Source organism: Pelmatolapia mariae, linkage group LG16_19, assembly GCF_036321145.2.
Source record: "Pelmatolapia mariae isolate MD_Pm_ZW linkage group LG16_19, Pm_UMD_F_2, whole genome shotgun sequence".
In the NCBI taxonomy this organism is placed as follows: Eukaryota; Metazoa; Chordata; class Actinopteri; order Cichliformes; family Cichlidae; genus Pelmatolapia; species Pelmatolapia mariae.
The window spans coordinates 18,164,436-18,186,091 of NC_086241.1; the positions used below are offsets into that span (position 1 = coordinate 18,164,436).

The window sequence follows — 21,656 nt, forward strand, 5'->3', positions numbered from 1 at the left end:
CTAAGCTAAGCTAAACATCTCCTGGCTCCACTTAAATATTTTACGTATAGCTATAAGAATGTGTTTGACCAAAGTCTTTGAGAAAGACATATTTAACTTTTTCAAAAATGTTAAACTATTAATTAAATGACTGTAAATGTTACATAGTACCCTATTTTTTTTTAAAAAAAATTTTTGCATGTAATGGATTTTTTCACGTGTACTTATCTGAAAGTACAACAATGTACTTGGGGAAATAAGCACTTAATGACTAATAGGACCTTCCTTATCTCTGACTTGTCCTCTAGGTGACGCAGAGGCCAGGGTCCCACAAAATGAAGTGCTTTTTTCGGATCACTTTTGTCCCAAAGGATCCCGTAGACCTGCTTAGAAGAGATGCAGTAGCATTTGAGTACCTATATGTTCAGGTAAATATCAGGAGATACACATAATACATAATAATTAGATTGAATTAAACATTATTTATGTTATTTTAGACAATATTAGGGCCTTGTTTAAGCATGACGACAAGTGTGACTGAAGTGTAACCTCTTCTTGTCTGTGCCTTTCCAGAGCTGTAATGATGTGGTATTAGAGAGATTTGGGTCAGAGCTGAAATACGACATGGCTCTCCGTCTGGCTGCTCTGCAGATGTATATACTAACCATTAATACCAAACAGTCCCAGAAAGTTTCCCTGAAGTATATTGAGTAAGTAGATTGGGTTTTACATATGGCTTCACTGGAATCAACTACATGTCATCTAATTGAAAGCCTATTTTGCTTTTACCAGCTGTAGAGCACACTTAAACTTAAGCCCACTCAAACAATAAAATGATATAATGACCTCACAAGCACTGCTGCAACATCAAAAGATACATCTCTGGTCAGATGATCATTTTGACTGCATCCTATCCGTAAACTCCCGCACTGCCTCTGGGTAAATCAATCACAGGAAAAGAATGATTAATTGACTGTTTGTCGTAGTGAGTGACCTTTTTTTTCGTTTTTGTTTTTGCGCATCTGCAGGAAGGAGTGGGGTCTGGCGCTGTTCCTGCCTCCCGCAGTGCTGTCTAGCATGAAAGAGAAAAACATCAAAAAAGCTCTCACTCACATCCTCAAGACCAACCAAAACCTGGTGCCGCCTGGTAAAAAGGTAGACTGTGCTTCTGCTTTCCTCTTTTTGTCTATTCTCTGCAAGTGTATGGCTATTCATCTTCCTCTTTTCCTTGCACCAGATCTGACTCTTGGCTACCACCTAGTGGAGTATTAATACTTGAAATAAATCATTCGGGGCTGTTGTGTAGATCAGACTGTGTTGCACTTTTTTTTATCCTAACTAATTTAAGCATTTTCAGCTTGTGCCTTATACTATTTATTTTTTACTCCGTTCAGCTAACTGCTTTGCAAGCAAAGGTCCACTATCTAAAGTATCTCAGTGATTTGAGGCTTTATGGAGGACGTGTCTTTAAATCAACACTAGTCGTGAGTAAAACTTTCTTGTCACCTCTCACTGGTTTCACCCTGTTCCACATTGTGCTAATTTACATAACGGCAGTAGTAGTCACGGTGCCTCCTTCTTCCTCTTTACAGCAAGGCGAGAAGCACACAGAAGTAACTTTGCTGGTGGGGCCGAAATATGGCATCAGTCATGTGATTAACACCAAAACCAACTTGGTGGCTCTTCTGGCAGACTTTAGTCATGTCAACCGCATTGAGATGTACACAGAAGATGAAAACAGGGTTCGAGTGGAACTACATGTTCTGGATGTAAAGGTTAACAAAACTTTTGCCTCTTTAAAAGGAGAACAATATGTTGTTTCACAAATACTTTCTGCTTTAACCCTAACAACAGCAAGCCTGCTCTGCAGTCATTATAATCTCATTTTACCACCAACTAGTGCCATTTATTTTGTTCCCTTTGTCTGATTGTGTGCATCTTTCACAGCCCATCACTCTCCTAATGGAGTCTGTTGACGCAATGAATCTGGCCTGTTTGACTGCTGGCTACTACAGATTACTGGTGGACTCTCGACGCTCCATCTTCAACGTGGCCAAAAACACTGACAGCATGGAAACAAGTATGCCTAAAACTGATTGCAAGATGACTCATCAGAATTGGGTGTTTTTATATAGACTTGTATCAAGTCTTGCTTCCTCTTTGCAGGTCACGCCACGAGAGTAAAGCAGAACTACCAACCCATTGAGTGTACATATAGCACACCCCACAAAGGAGGCGAGGACAGAAACAACCAGAGATGCAGCCAAGAATATTCTGACCAAGAGTGCGATTACCTCGATCATGGCAGATGTGAAGGCCAGCCAGTCTACATAACTGAGATCCACCAACCCCAGCACTCAATTCATCATGCAGAGAGAGTGGAGTGCTGCAGAGTCTCATGTTCCCAAACATATATGAATGTCCCGAGACCCAAACCCCAAGACTCCTCAAGGAGTGCAAAGGTGTCCTTCATTTTTGGAGACCCACCCTTGGACAGCGTAAACCCCCAAAATCTGGGCTACCAGAGACTGATGGATGAAGGCCCAGAGATTTTAGACAATCACAGCTCCATGTACAGGCGTCTCGAGGATGACTATAGGATGATAGAGGATGGGTATCAGTACTCTACCAAAATCTTTGGTCCTACTGAGTGCATCGAGGAGCCACTGCTGCATGATATCTGCTACGCTGAGACAACAGATGACGCAGAGGACGAGGATGACATCAGCTGTGAGGAAGACATGGTGATGAGTGACATTGACAAGCCTACGTTGCTCTCGCTCTCAGGGTCCAGTGATGACATCATTGACTTGACCTCCCTCCCTCCCCCGCCAGAGGGTAATGACGAGGAGGACAATGACATACTGCTGCACTCTCTTAACATGGCCATTGCTGCTCCTCCTCCTGGTTTCAGGGACAGCTCTGATGAGGAGGAGCAGCAGGGGGCTGGGATAAAGGCCCAGGGGGCCTGCAATGATATCCCAGTGTCCCTCATAGATTCAGTACCCACCCATGGAGCAGAGGGGCCCGGGAAGCCACTGGATGATGCAGTGGTATCCACCTTACAGGCACTCGAAGCCCTCGCTGCATCTGAGGAACAGAGTCCAGCACAGTCAGAGAGTAGCACAGGTTCTCCTTATACTATTGTAACATTCATCCATTAACATTACACATGTTCCAGCCATTCATTTTGATTTGTTGGTCTTTTTTTTTTTTTCAATAAAGCCCATTTTGTTCTATGTTTCCATTTGTGAGTATTTCTTCATTCATTTGAGAGAGAAAAAAGACATTTGTGTTCATTATTGTGTCAGTTTGAGATTCATTCCTGTTTTGTGGACCCATTTGTTTTCACAACTGCACAGTACACAGCGTGAAAGCTTTGTTGCTTATTAGAAATAACAGAAAATAGATCATCTTAAATAGCCGTCTATAGACGTCACCAAAATTATTGGTACCCTCAAATGTAAAGACGATTTTTTTTAATCAGTCGAGACTGGCAAATATATATATATATATATATACATATATATATATATATATATATATATATATATATATATATATATATATTTAACTCAGCAGTTTCTTTTTTTGGCAGGAACTTTTTGCAGCTCTTAATAAGGCCTTAACACTTCTCAGCAGTTAGTTTCGATTTCTGTTCCTGTTCTCTTAGGTTTCACAGGTGCTTTCCTTCAGTTGTTTATTTTATCTGTGGATGTTCAATCAGCTTACCATCAGGACTCTCAGCAGGCCGCTTTAGAACAACCTAATATTTCATTCTCTTTTATGTTTTACTTTTAGATGCATGTTTTTGAGCCATTATGCCTTCGAAAAGCCATGACCTGGGACTGAGACAGAGCTCTCTGATACTGCTACAGCTAATGTTTTGCTCCTAAAAGCCTCAATAATCTGCTTTTTTAAATTAGTGTCAACATAACCTGTCATGCTAGATGTAACAAAGCAGCCTCATAGCAAATGTCTGCACTGGACCCTTTCCCATACCTCACAATGATGATGGTGCTTTTTTTTCCTTTTAAAGCCTCATCTTTTCTTTTGTGAAAGCTGTAATTTACTTCCATTTGTCTAAAGGAAATCCCCTCGGAAACAGTATGACTCGGCATCACTTAGAAGCGTTCTAGCAAGTTCCATGTATTTAAGTTTCTCTTTCAGAAATGGGGCTTTCCTGGGTATTCTTCCGTGATCCCCCACTTTCATTTAGAAAATCATTTACATTTGACCAGATACCATTTTACCTGGAAGACAGCTTGTATGTATTATAAGTTTTCTGTGGTTTCTCACCCACCATACAGACTACTCCTTCTGTTGAGTCGGTTTTCCACCTGCTGCTTGGTTCAGGGTGATTGGCTACAGTCCCATAGATCTTAAAGTTATTAATAATAATTCCAGTGTGACATTAACCTGCTTGGAAACAGTCTGGTAGTCATTGCCTATACTGTCACAGTTATTCATGTCTCATCTGACCATTTTCAAAAGTGTTATAAAGCATCAAACTCTGAAAACTCAAGTATATGCTTACAATATAAATATATTGCAGAATTCCAACAATTTTAATTTTTAAGGGGTATCAATAATTTTGTCATTTTTAAAAAATATTTTTAGAATTTTAAAAAAGCATTTTTCACATGACAAAAAATTACATGCAGATGTGTATATTTTTATAATTCCAGTGCTGTTTTGGGATTAATTGATGTCTTTATTGTTTGAATGATTGATTGATTGACTGATGTGTGATTGATTGAATTTATTTATTTATTTTTTAATTTACGTTCTTACTTAGTTTTTAATTAGATGCATAACCAACACTTGAATATTTTAAAGACTCTTATGTGGACTGTTGTTGTGTAATGATTTATATTTATTACTAAATGTGTTATTCCTGAGTTAACATTAGCTATCATTTACACGGTAATTTACACTATCATCCGTATAATTATTTGTTACTCTCTTGCCAATCTGTGATATATTCCATTTGCCTCAAATTAATTTCTTAATGAGGTTTTTGTCTTTCTTTTGTACACAGGTGTAGAAATATCGAGAGCATTTAGTCCGGATTCTTCTGATTCTGGCAATGAGACCAACTCCTCAGAGATGACAGAGAGCTCTGAGCTGGCCACTGCTCAGAGACACTCAGAGAACCATCTGAGAATGCATGTAGCCATGGCAGAAGGATACCATGCCATGAGTGAGGAAAAGACAGAGGTGAGTGCGCCCAGTGACGGTGGAGCAGGAGCTATGCAGTACAAACCCCAGGAGCAACAGGAGGAGGAGGCAAAATCCTCCGCTGTCACCTCCTCACAGATATTTCACTCGAATGGCGGCGAGATGGAGCCAGAGACAATGGAAATAAAATCCGTGAGTGAATACTTCACTAAGATGCACATTGGCTCCCTAATGAGCAGGCAGAGAGGAAAACAGAGAGAGACTGAGAGCAGAATCCAGGGAGAGTCCTGCGATTCTGACAAATCAAACACGGCTTCTCAAGACTCAGCAAAGGAGGAGTTCCCTCATCTTGTTGGGAAATATAACGCTTTCACTGTGAGAGATTCCTATTACATGAACCAACTTGATCTGGGGCGAACTCATTTTAAAGATAGGCATCAAAAATGGCAGCAGAGAGTGCCTGGAAACAAAATGGCTGAGAATCTCGCTCCAGAATGTGTGAGTGACTCACAGGCTTCCCACGCAGACAGGTTGACAGCAAAGGGAGAGAAGCAGGACTTAGATGAAAGAAGCCAACAGTTAAATGCCCATCTCATCTCCCCATCCAAAGGGCCCGTCCCTGCAGAGGGTGACGCTGCTTCACAGGATAATGAGCAGCAGCAAACGAAGCTTCCACAGTCAGAGCCAGATGTCTCACGGTTATATGAATACCACGTGAGCAAGCGCATGTCATCAATTCAAAGCGAAGGCATTCATTCTCTCCAAAGCTCGCAGTGTTCCTCAATAGATGCAGGCTGTAGCACAGGGAGCAGCAGCTGTGTCACCCCTATGGACTCTCCCCTTTGTGCCACAGACAATATGCATGTACTGTCCGAATCTTCGCTCAAGGGGCTGAGTTATGTCACTGCGGAGGAAAAGGCTTATGGGGCCCACGGGCAAGGGAAGGGCAGCCACACCATGGACCCCACCCTGCTGCGGAAGATCCATGCAGCTACCAGTGCTGAGCCTGGGTTTGGAATTACACGGGACAGCAGTCACAGAATGCCCAAGATAAAAGAAACCACAGGTAAACTTAAACAGGAGGGTGAACCTCTAATCTGTAACCTGGTAAGATCAACATTTAAGACAGTTCATCAAAACAGGCAAATATAAGGTTGAGAATTTGTTTGAAATCCCCAGGTTACACAAATTACCAAAATAACAAACAAAATTTTGCCTGACTTACTTTCAAGGCAGATGCCTATAGATAGATTTTGCTTTTGTGTCAGTGATATCTTTTTCTACCCCTCATCTGTATAACCAGAGGGGAATCAAATTTTGCTTATAACACACACAGCACTAAAAGATTGCAATATATACATTTAACAAGAAGCAGTCTTACCAGTGTCTGACAATACAGAACTTCTGGGTCACTGCAGGTTTTTAATAACTTTCCCCAAACATATTTGACAAAATAGTTCGCCTTTTACTGTGATGACACTCTTTGACTCTGCATATCCGCTCAACTGTGATGACAGTCTGCTTCATGTGCTGCAGTCATTGCTGAAATTATGGAGTCAGAACAAATTTGGGTGTCTTGACACCAAATTTCTGTGGGCATGTTTTCGGCAGTATTCACGTCAGTCCACTGGACAACACACATGCTGACATTGATGTAATTGTGATATTCCATAACAGCGCAAGATATCAGTCAGGATGATCTATTAAAAACTAAACTGGATAGTCCACAGGCCTTTAAAGGCTTTCCATGGAAATACATATGAGATTTTACAGTATTTTTTAATACAAACACTGATATCTGTGAACTGCTTGGTGTTATATGCGCTTGCTGATTTTAATTTTCCTTTTAGACATTTATTATGGCTATGAGAACAACACACATAATCTATTTTGCCTGTACTTTGGACTGCAACATATAAAGATGTCTCAAAATTTAGGAAATTTGAGAATCAGATCAATAAGCATAGCTACATACAAGCAGAGGTTAAAGGATAAATATGTTGTTGTTTTTATGTGTTTGAAATTACTTGCCAATATACATTGCACTTTTTTCTTAAATGAACCACTCGACATACTGGGAATTAATCTTATTCGCTTTCCGCTTGCAGTAACATTACAACTGATACTACTCTTATATCTGTTGCTTCACATCGCTTTGTTGGCTTAGCTTACCGTAAAGATCGGAGACAAGGAGAAAGTATGAATACATCTAAAAGTTATTGTCCTAAATGTTACCTCTTGACTTTCTGCACTTTGTACAGCTTCATCAAATGAGAAACAAAGTATTAATGTAAGCTAACTTTTTCATGATTGCTCATAAGTACATTTTGTTGCCTTTGGACTGAGCTTGGTGAGCCAATTTCCTTGTCTCCAAAGTCTTTTGCAATGCTAAGTTAACTAGCTGTTATGATATTCTCATATGGACTAGATTGATAATATGTCTCTATAACATTTTCCATCAGTTACACCAGGATTAAGAGATTCCTTCTTAATTGTGCACTATATGTCTTTTCTATCACTGGAACCAATAATACAGTGAGACTGAAGAACATTGTGTTAATGTTAAGGTAGATGCTTAACAGTTCTCTTTGTTTTCCTACTACCCCTAGTGTAGCTTGCACACAGCTGAAGAAGGCTGGGAAAGAGTCATCTTTAGCTCTCTGTAATGAGACCAGTACCACCACCACAATCATGTCACCTTCATCATTACAAAGTAGCACAGAGCCCAAAGGGCTAACACAGGCCAGCCCTGAGCCTGACCCACACACCCTGGCTTTTCCCTCAAGCGGATCTTCATGTGACCCAACAACAGGCAGCCTCCGGAAGCTGCGCAGGGTTCGGATGCTCAGGAGGAGCTGGAGTACCTTAATGCCAGGTTCCAGGAGCTTAGAAGTACTGTTTGAAAAGACCAAAGCCATACTTACAGGGAAGAATGATAGTCAGAATTTACAGTTTCAAGATCCCCCAAAAGAGCAGATGACATTTTCTGCCAAAACCTTACCCACGAGCTTGTCCCAAGGTTCGGTTGCCTGTAATTCAGCTGGTGAACAGCTGCTAAGAGGAGCCTCTCTGTTGATGCCCGAGCAAACAGCACCGAGGCTGGATACAGGTGCATGGAAGTGCCGTGGGCCGTTCAGTCACTGCTTCCTCAGGAGAAAATCGAACACTCATGCCGGTGATGAAGATGGAGAGATAACCTCACATGATCTGCACTTTGACAGCTCAGTTTCTTTCTATGGCAAGGAAAACACTATCTTGAGAAACTACAAAGCTGAATGGAGCAAAATGGCCTCATATATGAAGAACATGAGCCTCAAAGATCGGCTTGCTCACATTAACTCAATGAAAGGAAAAACCTACAGCCTTCACACTGGATTCGCACTTGCACGGAAGGATGCCTTAGAGATGATTGGTGTGTTGCGTTCATGTGTAGGCCACCCTTCCAGAATTGCCATGCCTGAGGTCAGCGAGGCTGACATGGAAACGTTCGCCCAGCTGCTTCTCATGCAGGCCAAAGTGCTGAGCAGCGCCTGCAGTCAGATGGCGATGGAGTACAGTAGCCCAGAAGAGCTGCTGCTCACGCTGACGCACAGCTTCCACACTCTGTGCTGCCTAACGCAAGCCTGCATGTCACTAGTAGAAGGCCTGAGCACTGACCGTGAACGGCGCGAGGTGGTAGCCAAGGTGGATGAGGTCGTCATGAACTACGTGTGTCTTCTGAAAGCTGCTGAGGCAGCTTCAGGAGGCTCCCCCGGTGACCAAAGTGTGAATGCATTGTCACATTATTCTGCCACCATGTCTGCTATTCTAAACACACTAACTCACTCACTGAACACACTGCTAAACAAAAAAACTGTTATTTTGTCTTGATTATTGATTTCAAAGCCATACATAAGAGACATGGGTTTAACAACCAATGTGAACTGCTGTGAAAAAAATTAAAAAATACTTGCCTTGTGTATACAGTATTTTATTATGTAAAGAAAATATATGATTATACGAATAATTAAAGTTTTAAATAGATTATATTAAGGCCTATATTAAAAAGCATATGACTCTCTTCTCAAATATATTATCTAATATTACTTCATAGGGATTATTTTCATGATTTATTGGTTTTATTGACAGCTTAACATGTAGATTGACACAAACTTATTAGTATCTTGTTTATAACTTGTAAAAAAGTACACAGTTGAAGAAATGCATACACTATATAAAGCTCTAAACAAATCGCTGCACAGGACAAGAGGTGATAAAACTGAAGTAACGCGTACAATATTTTCATTTGCTTGAGTCACTTAATTTAATGAATACTTTACACATAAACACTTAGTACTTTCCTGTTATTTTTGTCAATGTCATTAAAGAAATTAAAACTTTTTAAAAAGTATGAACTGTTTTGTTGTCTGTTTCTGTTTCACTCTGCTCGCTCACAGTTTTGGTCATTACCAGTCTCTTGGCTACAAAAATTTGTTACTGAAGTTTCATTCAATAAAGCATCTTTATTTAGTTTGGAAACTGTGTTCAATAATTAATTTTTTTTACTTTTCGCTCAAGCTTTAGTGGTGAAAGTGCTTTTTGCATTAAAGATGATGATGGCCTATTTCACTTACAGTACAGGGCTGGGAAGAATGTTTTTGCACAGCTTGGGAACGAGTGTAGTCACTGTGCATTATGTGTATGCATCTGAGTAAAACGAAAAAGACAACAGCCAGCAGCTCAGTGAGGCTATAAGCATAAAGGTGCTTAAATGCCAACATAGTGAACTCCTGGTCAAAATTGACCTGATGATGCTCACTGATCACTTCGATTTAGGATGACATGCATGTTTATACTTGTTTTATGGCAAACAACCATCTAAACTTAAATTGCCAACCTAGTGAGCAATGAATTGAAAAAACATTAAACCAATCCATCTGTCCATCCATTGCTCAAACCATGTTCTAAACCACTTATCCAGCTCAGAGTGTTTACGCCAAACCATTTGAAGTATACGGATATTTCACAGGATACATGGAGATTTTAAAATGTTAGTTGTGCTTAAGGAAAATACACATAATAATTGAAGTTGATCTCTGCTTCAAATGTTTAAAGCAGTTCATCTGTAGTTCTCAAGACATTTTTCTATAAACCCAAATTTAACAAGAGGTATGCTGACCAACAGGAATACCTAGTATTGCTAGAATAGGTGTAGTAAATCACACCATTTCACTGTAAAGACAGACAGCTAAACAGTCTAGCTACTGTAAATCGGAAGGAACTGTACCTAAAACCACTGAACATATTTATTTATCTTAAATTTGGGCGGGTGAGACTGAATGTTAGTCATATAGTTACAGATAACAAAAAAAAATATTCTGCTTGATGTTAAAATAACTTCACCACCATGTACAGTGGTAAAACCCAAACCACACCACAGGTTTCATTTTCCCCTAAAATTTAATGAGAAATGAAACTCTTCCTTTCACTGGTTTCAGTTGAATAATAACTTGTAACTCATCCAGCTGTGTTTTATAATACCATGGAATATCTGCCATACAACAAGAGTCAGAGTATTAAACTTGCTGTATCTTATTAAAGGCACCTCTTTACAGTAATAATAGCATAAATGCACCAATAAGCCTTTTCCCGATGTAGTAAAAGATGAAATATTTGGATGTTTGTGGTTTGTAAGAAAGTAGGAAGTGATGCCGGCTAATTCTACACACACTAGGCTAACACAGACACCTGTTACTTTCATCGACCACCTCAGGAGTGTTTGTCAGTGTTATACTTCTTTCAGTACTCCATCAAACTTGACAAGACAAGTCAGAGCTGGACCCTTTTTTTCGTTTTCTCACATAAATAATGTTTCTCCACCTGGTGAGTATGATTTTTCCATATATACTCTATATTATCAGAATTCATAAGCTGTCAAATGTAGTTTGGCTTAGAAGTGCTGTTAACTGTTGAGAAGTAGAAAATCAAATGTGAGAGAATGCTATTTCCTAATTGTACAGTAAAGTATAATATGCTGGCCATGCTTACTAAAGTTGCTGATTTTAGCGTCCCTTGTTATGATTTGCATTTATTACGTGCTGTTACAGTATTATTAGATTTCCACTAGCAAACCTTTCTCATGTTTCTGTGCAGATGTATGTGGCACTGCTCACCCTGTGGTCTTGTCTCCCTATTTTGGCAACTGGCATCTATTACCCGAAAACTCTGCCATGTGATGTTAACGAGATCAACAATGGGAGTGAAGTGAAGGTGGACTGCACTGAGAGAAGCCTCAAAAAAATCCCCCATGGAATCCCGAGAGACACTACAAACCTGACGCTCACCATCAACCATATTCCGAGTTTAAACTCCACCTCCTTTTACGGTTTGGAGAACTTGACTGAGATTGACATGAGGTGCAACTGTGTGCCCATCAAAATCGGACCCAAGGACAAGATGTGCCTGAAGAGTGTGACAATTGAGGAAAATACTTTCAGCAGACTGACCAATCTGCGAGCGCTGTATCTAGATGGCAATCAGCTCTACAGTATACCTAAAGGCCTGCCTTCAAATCTGATCCTGCTGAGCTTGGAAGTGAATCATATTTATTATCTTTCTAAAGCAAACCTCTCTGAGCTTAGAAATGTTGAGGTGCTTTACCTTGGTCAAAACTGCTATTTTCGTAACCCCTGCAATGATTCCTATGGTATAGAAGACGATGCATTTTTACAGTTTAACAATTTAAAATTGCTATCTCTTAAATCAAATAACTTGTCTTTCATTCCACATCAGCTACCCACTACTCTGAAGGAGCTCTATCTCTACAACAATAACATTCAAGAAGTCACTGATGAAGACTTTAAAAATTTAACTAATCTTGAGATTCTAGACATTAGCGGAAACTGCCCCCGGTGTTACAACGCTCCTTTTCCATGTAGCCCATGTCCAAATAACGCGCCATTGAAAATCAGCACGACAGCTTTTAAAATGCTGACCAAACTAAAAACATTACGGCTGCATAGCAACTCCCTTACAAGTGTGCCTTCTGAATGGTTTGACACCACAACTGAGCTCAGAGTGCTGGACCTCTCATCAAACTTTTTAGCAAGGGAGCTAGAAATCACTGCTTTCCCAAAATTCCTGGGTAAACTAGAAGAACTGGACCTTTCATTCAACTACGAGCTTCAGAAGTACCCTCAAACACTGAGACTGAGTTGCAGTTTCTCCTCTCTGAAGTCTCTCAAAATTTTCAGAATGAAAGGTTTTGTGTTTCAGCAGTTAACTACAGAGAGTATCGCTCATTTAAAACCTCTACCGAAACTGGAGGTTGTAGATTTGGGTACAAACTTCATTAAAATGACAAAGCTTAGTATTCTGATGGAATTGAAAAGCTTTAAAATAATCAGCCTGTCTGACAACAAAATATCATCTCCCTCTGATGGCCGAGATGCACTTGGTTTGTCCGGAGGAGAATCCTCGGACTGGTCTCCGATGTCTTCCGCTGCTGAGTACCAAAACAAAGAAGTGAGAGAGATTCATTATTTCAGATATGATGAGTATGCACGAAGCTGCAAATACAAGGACAAGGAACTTGGAGTTATTACATCCTTCGTCAAAAAAGAATGCAGTCAGTTTGGCAAAACCCTAGATGTCAGCAGAAACAATATATTCTTCCTGCATTCACGATTTTTAAACCTTACAGAGCTAAGATGCCTCAATCTGTCTGGAAATGCAATGAGTCAAAGTCTGAATGGTTCTGAATTTACTTACCTGGCTAATTTACAATATCTGGACTTCTCATCGAACCGTTTGGACCTGCTCTACTCTACCGCGTTCCAAGAGCTGAAAAATCTGGTCATCTTGGATATAAGTAACAACAACCACTATTTTGAATCAGAAGGTCTGACTCACATGCTTAATTTCACTAGGAATTTAAAAAACCTCAAGGTACTCCTGATGAATCACAACAAGATCTCTACTTCCACTAACACAGAGCTGGAGAGTCAATCCCTAGAAAGGTTAGAGTTCAGAGATAACCGGTTAGATGTACTGTGGCGAGATGGGAACACCAGATATGTCAACTATTTTAAGAATTTAGTTAATCTGACTGTCCTTGACATCTCCCATAACAACCTCCCTTTTATCCCATCGGACGTATTCAGTGGTCTACCCGAGAAGCTATCTGAGCTGTATATCAAAAACAACAAACTAAAATCGTTTAACTGGAAGAAACTGCAACTTCTACACTCATTGCGAGTCTTGGATCTCAGTGGAAACAGCTTGACTACTGTTCCAGATGTGTTATCAAACTGCACCACATCTCTTGAGAAACTAATTTTACACAAAAACCAAATCCTAAAGCTTACACCAGATTTCCTCAAGGGTGCCTACCACTTGAAATATCTAGACCTGAGTTCTAATCACATCCAGTACATTGAAAAATCCAGCCTTCCAGATGATGTTCTTAATCATATGGACATGTTACTTCTGCACAATAATAGATTCTTGTGCACTTGCAATGCCACCTGGTTTGTCACATGGCTCAACAGGACTACAGTAACCATACCTAGATTGGGCACGGATGTTACCTGCGTTGCCCCAGGGGCACAAAGAGGTCGTCCAGTCATCTCAGTGGACCTTTTGGCCTGCCAGCACCACTACCTGTCAATCATTCTCTCCACCCTAATGACTTCCCTCGTCCTCATCTTGGTCACGCTGTCCATCTCCAGCCATCTCTTCCTGTGGGATGTCTGGTACATCTACCATTTCTGCAGGGCCAAGCTCAAAGGCTACCGCCGCCTGTATTCCCAGAGTGCTGTTTACGATGCCTTTGTGATCTATGATAAGGAGGATCCTGCAGTATCAGAGTGGGTGACGAAGGAAATGTGCGCTCATCTTGAGGAGTGTGGAGACCGTCGACTGACGCTTTGTCTTGAGGACCGGGATTGGATGCCCGGATGCCCCCTGATTGACAACCTCTCTCAAAGCATCCACAGGAGCAAGAGGACTGTGTTTATTCTCACCAAAAAATACATTAAAGGGGGAAACTTCAAGACGGCATTCTACATGGCTCACCAAAGGCTAATGGATGAAAAAAATGATGTTATAGTGCTTATTTTCTTAGAGAAAGTGCCTTGCAATTCAAAGTACTTGAGATTACGAAAGAGGCTGTATAAGAGGTCTGTGCTAGAGTGGCCAACAAATCCTCAAGCCCAGCCATACTTTTGGTTCAGCCTGAGGAGTGTATTAGCAACTGAAGGTCACAAACAATACAACAATCTCTTCAAAGAGACACTGTAAAGAGAAAAAAACATTGGAAAATGCAGTTTCTTCCCTCTAGATTGCTTTAAATGTACTCCTGTATATGAATTATTATATGTGAATACTGAACTGTTGTAATGTGAGCAGTTTTATTATTAATGAAATATTAATAATTAATGATGTGCTCATTTTAAACCCTGTATTCAAATTATTTGGGAAATTCATTGGCACTCTTTGCGATGCCAGTGGGGGATTCTCAGACTCAGTTGGCAATGAAATGCAACATACAATGAAAGAAGGAAATGAAACAGATGTACTTGTTCAATTCACACGCTGCTCCCTCCCACAGCTCATTCTGCTGTGTACAACAGTCCCCTTCCTTGATTTTGATGGGTGTATGTGAGCATGCAGAGATGTTTAAACGGGCTAATTTGACTTGATGATATACAAGACATGCACCTTATAGATTTTTAGCAACTTGTTGGGGGGTTTTTTTGGTTTTGGGGTTTGTTTGTTTGTTTTTTTTTGTCTTTTAACCACTACCACTTATTTTTAAATGGTAGAGGAGAAAATCTGAATTCAAGATTGTCATTCAGGGATTAATACAGTACAGGCGCAATGGTAAGTTATTGAGTGTGTGTATAGTTACTTTTAACTTACTTATCAGAATAATCTGATTTTCTGCATTCTGATGTTATCTTTGATGATTTTGTCATTTTATGATTTTGTGCCAAAACTTTGTATAGATATATCTGACTCCAAAAACCCAGACTGATCATTTTATTGTGTTTTGCTTTTAAATCTGTTTTGCTTGTTTGGAAATGTGTTGGCATATTAAATTAAAAGGTATAATAAAATTTGCCAGCCGTTGTGTAGAAAAACATCATGGCATTTTTATCATATTCATCATTATCGGCATTTTATTTAACTTGTTTTAGAAATCAGCACTTGGTGATCTTGAGAACACAAGCTATGAAGCCACATTTTATTTTAAACTGTCAAAGATACATTTAGCAGTCAAGACTTTCTTTTCGGTAGCACTTTATAATAATGTCACACTATTAAGCATTATTACGGTGTTAGTAAAGTATTAGCAAGTGCTTAATTCATCATTTATACATCATTGCTCTTCCTTTGTATGCCGATGCAGATATGTTTATCCATCTGCTACTGTTACACCATGTACAGCTATCACTGCTGGACATGGTGAAATCATGTACAGCTATAATTGCTACTACATAGCTGCTAATAGTAATCATAATCAAAGTAGTGATAATATACCTGTATTTATAAATGGCATAACAGGAGAACTGATGCTATAAAAATGATGAATTGCCCACTTGGTAAAACCTTAGTAATACCTTAATAATGCTTAATAATGTGATATTATTTTAAAGTGATGCCCCTTTTTTTAGGTATTTCAATTCAATACATTGCACAGCTGTAATGAAGACATGGGACAAATGTATTTAGAAAATGTATGGGATACTGTATGTCACTTATCACTAAGTATGTGACATGCTCCCATGAAAAGTACTTTAACAACAACCTGAAAGATTTTATGTATCTCCTATTTTTAAAATTATTTCTAGGCTGTTTATTGTAATATTACATACTAATAATGATACATTTATATGTATCATTTTAAATTTCATACCCCTTACTTCTTGCTGCTTTGATAAGTATAAGAAAGAACAAGATTTTTTTTTCTTACTAGACTTCCAACCTACTGCCACCTGCTGGAAACAGGACAGGTTCACAATTTTGTCAAGATTGCTTATAATATCAGTGTCTTTTCCCTAGCTGATATTTTAACATGTCAAAACAGGAAAAGCAGTCGTGTGATAAATAACTGTAATAACATTAATAAGGGCTCTATTCGGTTTAGGTATATACAGTTTAAGTCAGTAGACTGGTAGACAAAAAAGTTTCACTAAGAGTTTGGAAACCAGTAATGCACAGAAAAAATTACATAGATTTTTATCCATTAATATGTCACATAAGGAGTAAATAGAGTGAAGTCGAGGAGAAGTGCTCACTGCATCACAGGAAGGCCCACAGATGTCCGAGCCTGGTAGGGATGAGGGAATGAATTCGGGTCAACCTTTAAAAACTGTCAGTAGATATATTAACAATGTAATATTAATACACTTTGCTTTTTGGGAAGTCTCGTAATCCATTACATGAAAATGAGTTATGAAGTCGCATATTTATTGCAAATTTTTAAAATTTTAATTGATCAATCTGAGACTTTCAGTCACATCTAAATTATAAGCTTTAAGCCGATTCTAAAAGCAAACCTAATCTGCAGACCAATATCACTGCACTTTGTGAACCTATAATTGACATCAATGAGATAAAAGTGCTATAGTAATATAATATATAACATTATATATAGTACAAATAGTGTTCTTTGTCTTATATACATATCTATTTTTTTACCACAATAATCATGAAAAAGTGTTAAAATTTTGTAGAAGCCCTTTTTTAAGCTTAAGGGTATTTCATTCAACTGATTCCATCATTTTTCCACAGATTACCAAATGCTGGATGCTGTTGTTCTATCTGTGTTACCATTATGAGATCATGCCAGCTACATTTACACCTACCTGGATGACACGGCAGTTCCCTTGTGATGTCATATCCAACAAAACATCAAATACAGTCAAATTTGACTGTAAAGGCCGCCATCTAGAGGAAGTACCAGAAGGGATAACCAGTAATGCCACACATCTCGACTTATCAGAAAATTTTATTAAGAGTATTAAAGATGAATCATTTTCTAAACTGACAAATCTGACTCAGCTCAATCTCAAGTGGGCAAACAAATCCAAGGACGATTATGGATGCAGACTATTGAACATTTCTGCAAATGTTTTCAAAAATCTCACAAAACTCAAGCAACTACGACTGAGCGGCAACTGTCTGACTGAAATTCCACGCAATCTCCCCGACAGTCTGGAAACACTTGAGCTAGAAATTAACAAGATTAGCTTGGATAAATTACATGACAACAGTTTTATTGGTTTAAAAAACATAACAAACCTGTTTCTATCTAAAAACTGCTACTTCTGGAATCCTTGTGGGAAGTCTGTTGCTATTATGGAAAAACCCTTTCAAATACTAGACAAACTGAATGCTCTGAACTTGTCTTTCAACAACTTAACACACGTTCCTAAAGGACTACCCCAGTCAATTACAATTTTAGATCTGGATTCCAACAAAATAGAGTACATATCTAAAGATGATTTCCAGGGGTTGCCAAATTTAAAGATCCTTGATATAAGAGGGAACTGTCCAAGATGTCACAATGCTCCATACCCTTGTGTACCTTGCCCTAACGGTTCTATTGACATACATCCTGATGCATTTCAAAGACTGACACAGCTTGAGACACTGAACCTGGGAGGAAACTCACTAAATTACCTTGATCCCTCTTGGTTTCAAACGCTAAAGAATCTTAAAGAATTATATCTGGCATTTAATTTTTTACTAAAATCTATAACTGGTGAGGAACCATCTTTTGAGGCATTTAGTTATCTTCATAGGCTAGAAAAAATTGACCTGTCGTTCAATTATGCTCTCGGATCGTACCCAGAAACAATAACTCTTTCACAATTCTTTTCACAGCTCAGCTCACTGAAAATTTTGCATTTGGAGGCTTTGGTATTCAAGAGTATTGGACCAGACACACTCAGACCTCTGTACAATCTGAAAAATCTATCTGCTTTGAATTTAGGCACTAACTTCATTATTTACAGCAACTCTACTTTATTCAGCCATTTCTCCCACGTAAAAATGATATATCTCTCAGAAAACAGGTTATATCCCACAACAATAGAAAGTCCACCAACTCTAACAGACAGATACAACCAGAATTCAGACCTTTCTATTTCACTGTCCATAACAACTCCTCCAAAAGACTTTAGCTACGAGATATCATACAGGCTAATAAAGCAAGAGTGCTTTGACTCTGGACGAGTGCTCATCCTCAGCTCAAATAATCTGTTCTTCATTTCTCCAAAGCTATTTGAGGGATATGGAAATATTTCATGTCTCAACCTCTCAGGAAATGGATTTTCACAGGCACTTAATGGCACAGAGTTCAAGATGTTGCCTAATCTGACATATCTCGACTTATCTTTCAATAAGGTTGATCTGGCCTATAACAACGCCTTCAAAGAACTAAAGAAATTACAAGTACTAGACCTCAGTTACAATCCACACTACTTTAAAGCATTTGGGGTAACGCTTAATTTAAATTTTACACAAAATCTACCTGTGCTAAGAGTCCTTAATTTGAGTCATAATGAGATTTCCACACTGACAACAAAAGAAATGTATAGCAAATCATTAGCAGAACTTATATTTACAGACAATAATTTAGGGAAACTTTGGAAAGACAGGGATGGCTCATATAACAAACTTTTTACTAATCTTTCTAATTTGACAGTTTTAGATATATCCTCTAATGGCATTGCAAAAATTCCAGATGATGTTTATGAATATTTGCCACATAACCTCACCACACTGTGCATAAGTCATAACTTACTCCGAGAATTTAGCTGGGACAAACTGCATTTGCACCAACTACAGAGTTTAGACCTGAGCAACAATCGTCTGTCTACATTAACAACTATTAACTCAAACATCGCCCAAACTCTGACTTTCCTTGACTTGAGTCATAATCACATTGTTAGTGTGGAAAAGTGTTTTTTAAAGAGTTTGAAAAGCCTCAGGACTCTCAGCCTTAGAAACAACAAACTTACTATTGTCAATGAAACTGCCTTCGAATCAGGACCTGACTTTCAGACTTTGTTCCTACAGAGAAATCCATTTGAGTGTACTTGTGATTTGTTAAACTTCATTTTATGGATAAATGGGAGTAAAGTAAGGATCCCAAGACTGACCACTCAGGTGAATTGTAACACACCAGTGAACCTAAAGGGCCAATCACTGGTAAACTTTGAAACTAACCAGTGTGTAAATTCAGAAAAGGCACAGCAGATCTACACTCTAACAACTTCTATCATTATTCTTTTCATGATTGTTTCGACAGTTGCTCACTTATTTTACTGGGATGCTTCCTATGTCCTACACTATATGAAAGCTAAGCTGAAAGGGTACAGCTCCTTGAACTCGCCAGATACTATTTATGATGTCTTTGTGACATATGACACAAAAGACTCACAGGTCTCTGAGTGGGTGATGAGCAATCTGCGGGTGCAACTGGAGGAAGAGGGAGACAAGTATCATCCACTGTGTCTGGAAGAGAGGGACTGGCCCCCAGGAGTCCCACTGGTGGACAACCTCACCCAGAGCATCCAGTACAGTCGCAAGACTCTGTTTGTCTTAACAAAGGGCTATGTTAAGACCGGTGCTTTCAAGCTAGCAATGTATCTGGCCCACCAAAGACTGCTGGATGAAAATGTGGATGTGATAGTACTGCTAATGCTGGAGCCTGTCCTGCAGCATTCTCACTTTCTGCGCTTGAGGAAGCGACTGTGCGAGAGCAGTGTTGTAGAGTGGCCGCGAACAGCAGCCGCAGAGCCCTGGTTTTGGCAAAACCTGAGAAGTGTCATAAGAGTAGATAATCAAGTGATGTACAACAAGACCTATTCAAAATACTTCACCACCAAGTGAAGAAGGATAATAACATGAGCTTGTTATATAACCAGTGTTTTTATATATAATTCCTTGTTTGGTTTTAAAGTGTGTCTTCTTTGACTGAACTGTTTTTAAGAACTGGTTTCCTTATAGTTGCCAAGACAGCATAATGAATCTTTTGTAATGTGTGTGAAGTACATTAATAAACAAAATTATTTAAAAATGTGAGGCAATTTCTGAATGTAAATTTTACAGTCTACACTCTCATTTCAATCTTAGAAAACATCTGTGCTAAGGGACACCAGTACCAGGTTCAACGGTTCCACAAAAGATCAATTTCGAGCATATTGACACATCCTAAACTTTACTCCATCATAGAATTTCCCAGAATCCACACAGTATGACTGGTTAGAACTAGCATGTTCTGTGTTTGCCTGCTATTACAGGGCTCTAGAGTGCGACCAATTTGGTCGCAAATGCAACCAAATTTTTCAGTGGTGCGACTAAAAAAAAATATTTGGTCGCAAATATTTTCGGGTAACAAAAAAAAAAAAAAATCCCTGCAACTCTCCGTGTGGTCAACAACAGACATCGTGGACTAAACCAATCAGAGATAGTCAGGGGCGGGACCTCTCTGATTGGCCGTGGTCCAGTTGAAAGTGCAGGTGGAAGAGAGAGGTGAGTAGCTTGAATAAGGCCATATCAATTCATTAACGGATTCCACACAAAGACGTAAACACAGAGCGGACCCGACACATCAGAATCAGCTTTGTCTTTCTCGACTTTCTCACTCCACGGCCCGAACACGGACACGCTGTCGGAGCTTAGCGATTCTGATGCGTCGGGTCCGCGCTGTTTTTCCGTCTTTTTTGCGCTGATTCTGAGCTGCAGGTTTTGTCTCTCCAACCAAAATTCGCCGAGCCAGCAGCAAAAGAAGCAGCAAACTACGCTTCACATTTGATCAATGTCGTCATGAATTCCCTCTTACTTTTGCTGTTTTGCTTCCACAACGATAAAAATCACACTTCATGCACAGCTCTCTCTCTCTCTCTCTCTCTCTCTCTCTGTACTTCAAGAACAGTTTCCCGTGTCAAATCTCTGTTTTCTGCATTATTCATTCGCTTATTACCCACCAGTCTACCGTTGTTTACAGCGCTGTCGGCCGCTGTCTTTTTTTTCTTTTTCTTTTTTCACTTAAATGACCTCGGACAAGAAAGCCTAATTTCTGCTGTTCAATATTGAAGAAATTTAAACTTCTTAAAATTATGCAAAATTGCAGAATATTTTTAAGGTTATCTGCTATAAAAAGCCAGACCAGAAAAATCTCCTTCATGTTTTTCTGTTTTATTCTCAGTTACTTTCACACAAAGGCATCTGCTGTGATGTTCAGAATTTTGATGAAGTCTCACATTTATCAGTACTGATAAATGATCAGAATTATTATATTTCTGACTGTCTGAGGCTAAATTGAATCGAATCAGGATTTTGAGAACCTGAATCGAATGGATTATAGAAATCAGTGATGATACCCAGCCCTAGTGATCAGCCTAGGCCTGACAGAAGTGGATGTAGCTGTGGGTAATAAGAAAAGATGAAAAGAACTATTGATAACTTTTTTGTTAAGTTAAGGCCTGATCCGTCTGAAATTC

The 21,656-nt window shown here is 39.2% G+C and overlaps 3 protein-coding genes across 6 annotated transcripts in view; all 3 read left to right on the forward strand.

Annotated features, from left to right (window-relative positions):
• Positions 1-9,550, forward strand: part of frmpd4 (FERM and PDZ domain containing 4) — a 34,192-nt gene extending 24,642 nt beyond the window's left edge. For all 4 annotated transcript variants that reach the window (XM_063497069.1, XM_063497067.1, XM_063497068.1 and 1 more), the window contains 9 exons: positions 288-407; positions 553-689; positions 1,008-1,134; positions 1,374-1,463; positions 1,572-1,754; positions 1,927-2,059; positions 2,146-3,108; positions 5,021-6,226; positions 7,775-9,550. In XM_063497069.1, coding sequence (XP_063353139.1) covers positions 288-407; positions 553-689; positions 1,008-1,134; positions 1,374-1,463; positions 1,572-1,754; positions 1,927-2,059; positions 2,146-3,108; positions 5,021-6,226; positions 7,775-9,030 — 4,215 coding nt within the window. In that variant the 3' untranslated portion in view covers positions 9,031-9,550. The remainder of the gene's footprint in view (positions 1-287; positions 408-552; positions 690-1,007; positions 1,135-1,373; positions 1,464-1,571; positions 1,755-1,926; positions 2,060-2,145; positions 3,109-5,020; positions 6,227-7,774) is intronic.
• Positions 9,551-11,226: 1,676 nt separating this feature from the next.
• tlr7 (toll-like receptor 7) lies at positions 11,227-14,440 on the forward strand. The gene has a single exon (XM_063499017.1). It carries the CDS (start codon positions 11,293-11,295, stop codon positions 14,437-14,439), a length of 3,147 nt encoding a protein of 1,048 aa, XP_063355087.1. The 5' UTR covers positions 11,227-11,292; the 3' UTR covers position 14,440.
• Positions 14,441-14,945: 505 nt separating this feature from the next.
• Positions 14,946-20,119, forward strand: LOC134645541 (toll-like receptor 8). The gene is made up of 2 exons (XM_063499018.1): positions 14,946-15,021; positions 16,936-20,119. The coding sequence occupies exons 1-2, from the start codon at positions 15,019-15,021 to the stop codon at positions 20,041-20,043; spliced, it is 3,111 nt and encodes a 1,036-aa protein (XP_063355088.1). The 5' UTR covers positions 14,946-15,018; the 3' UTR covers positions 20,044-20,119.
• Positions 20,120-21,656: the final 1,537 nt, after the last annotated feature.

Coding starts and splice junctions, on each gene's coding strand:
- tlr7 (XM_063499017.1), top strand. CDS start 11,293: ATGTATGTGGCACTGCTCACCCTGTGGTCTTGTCTCCCTATTTTGGCA.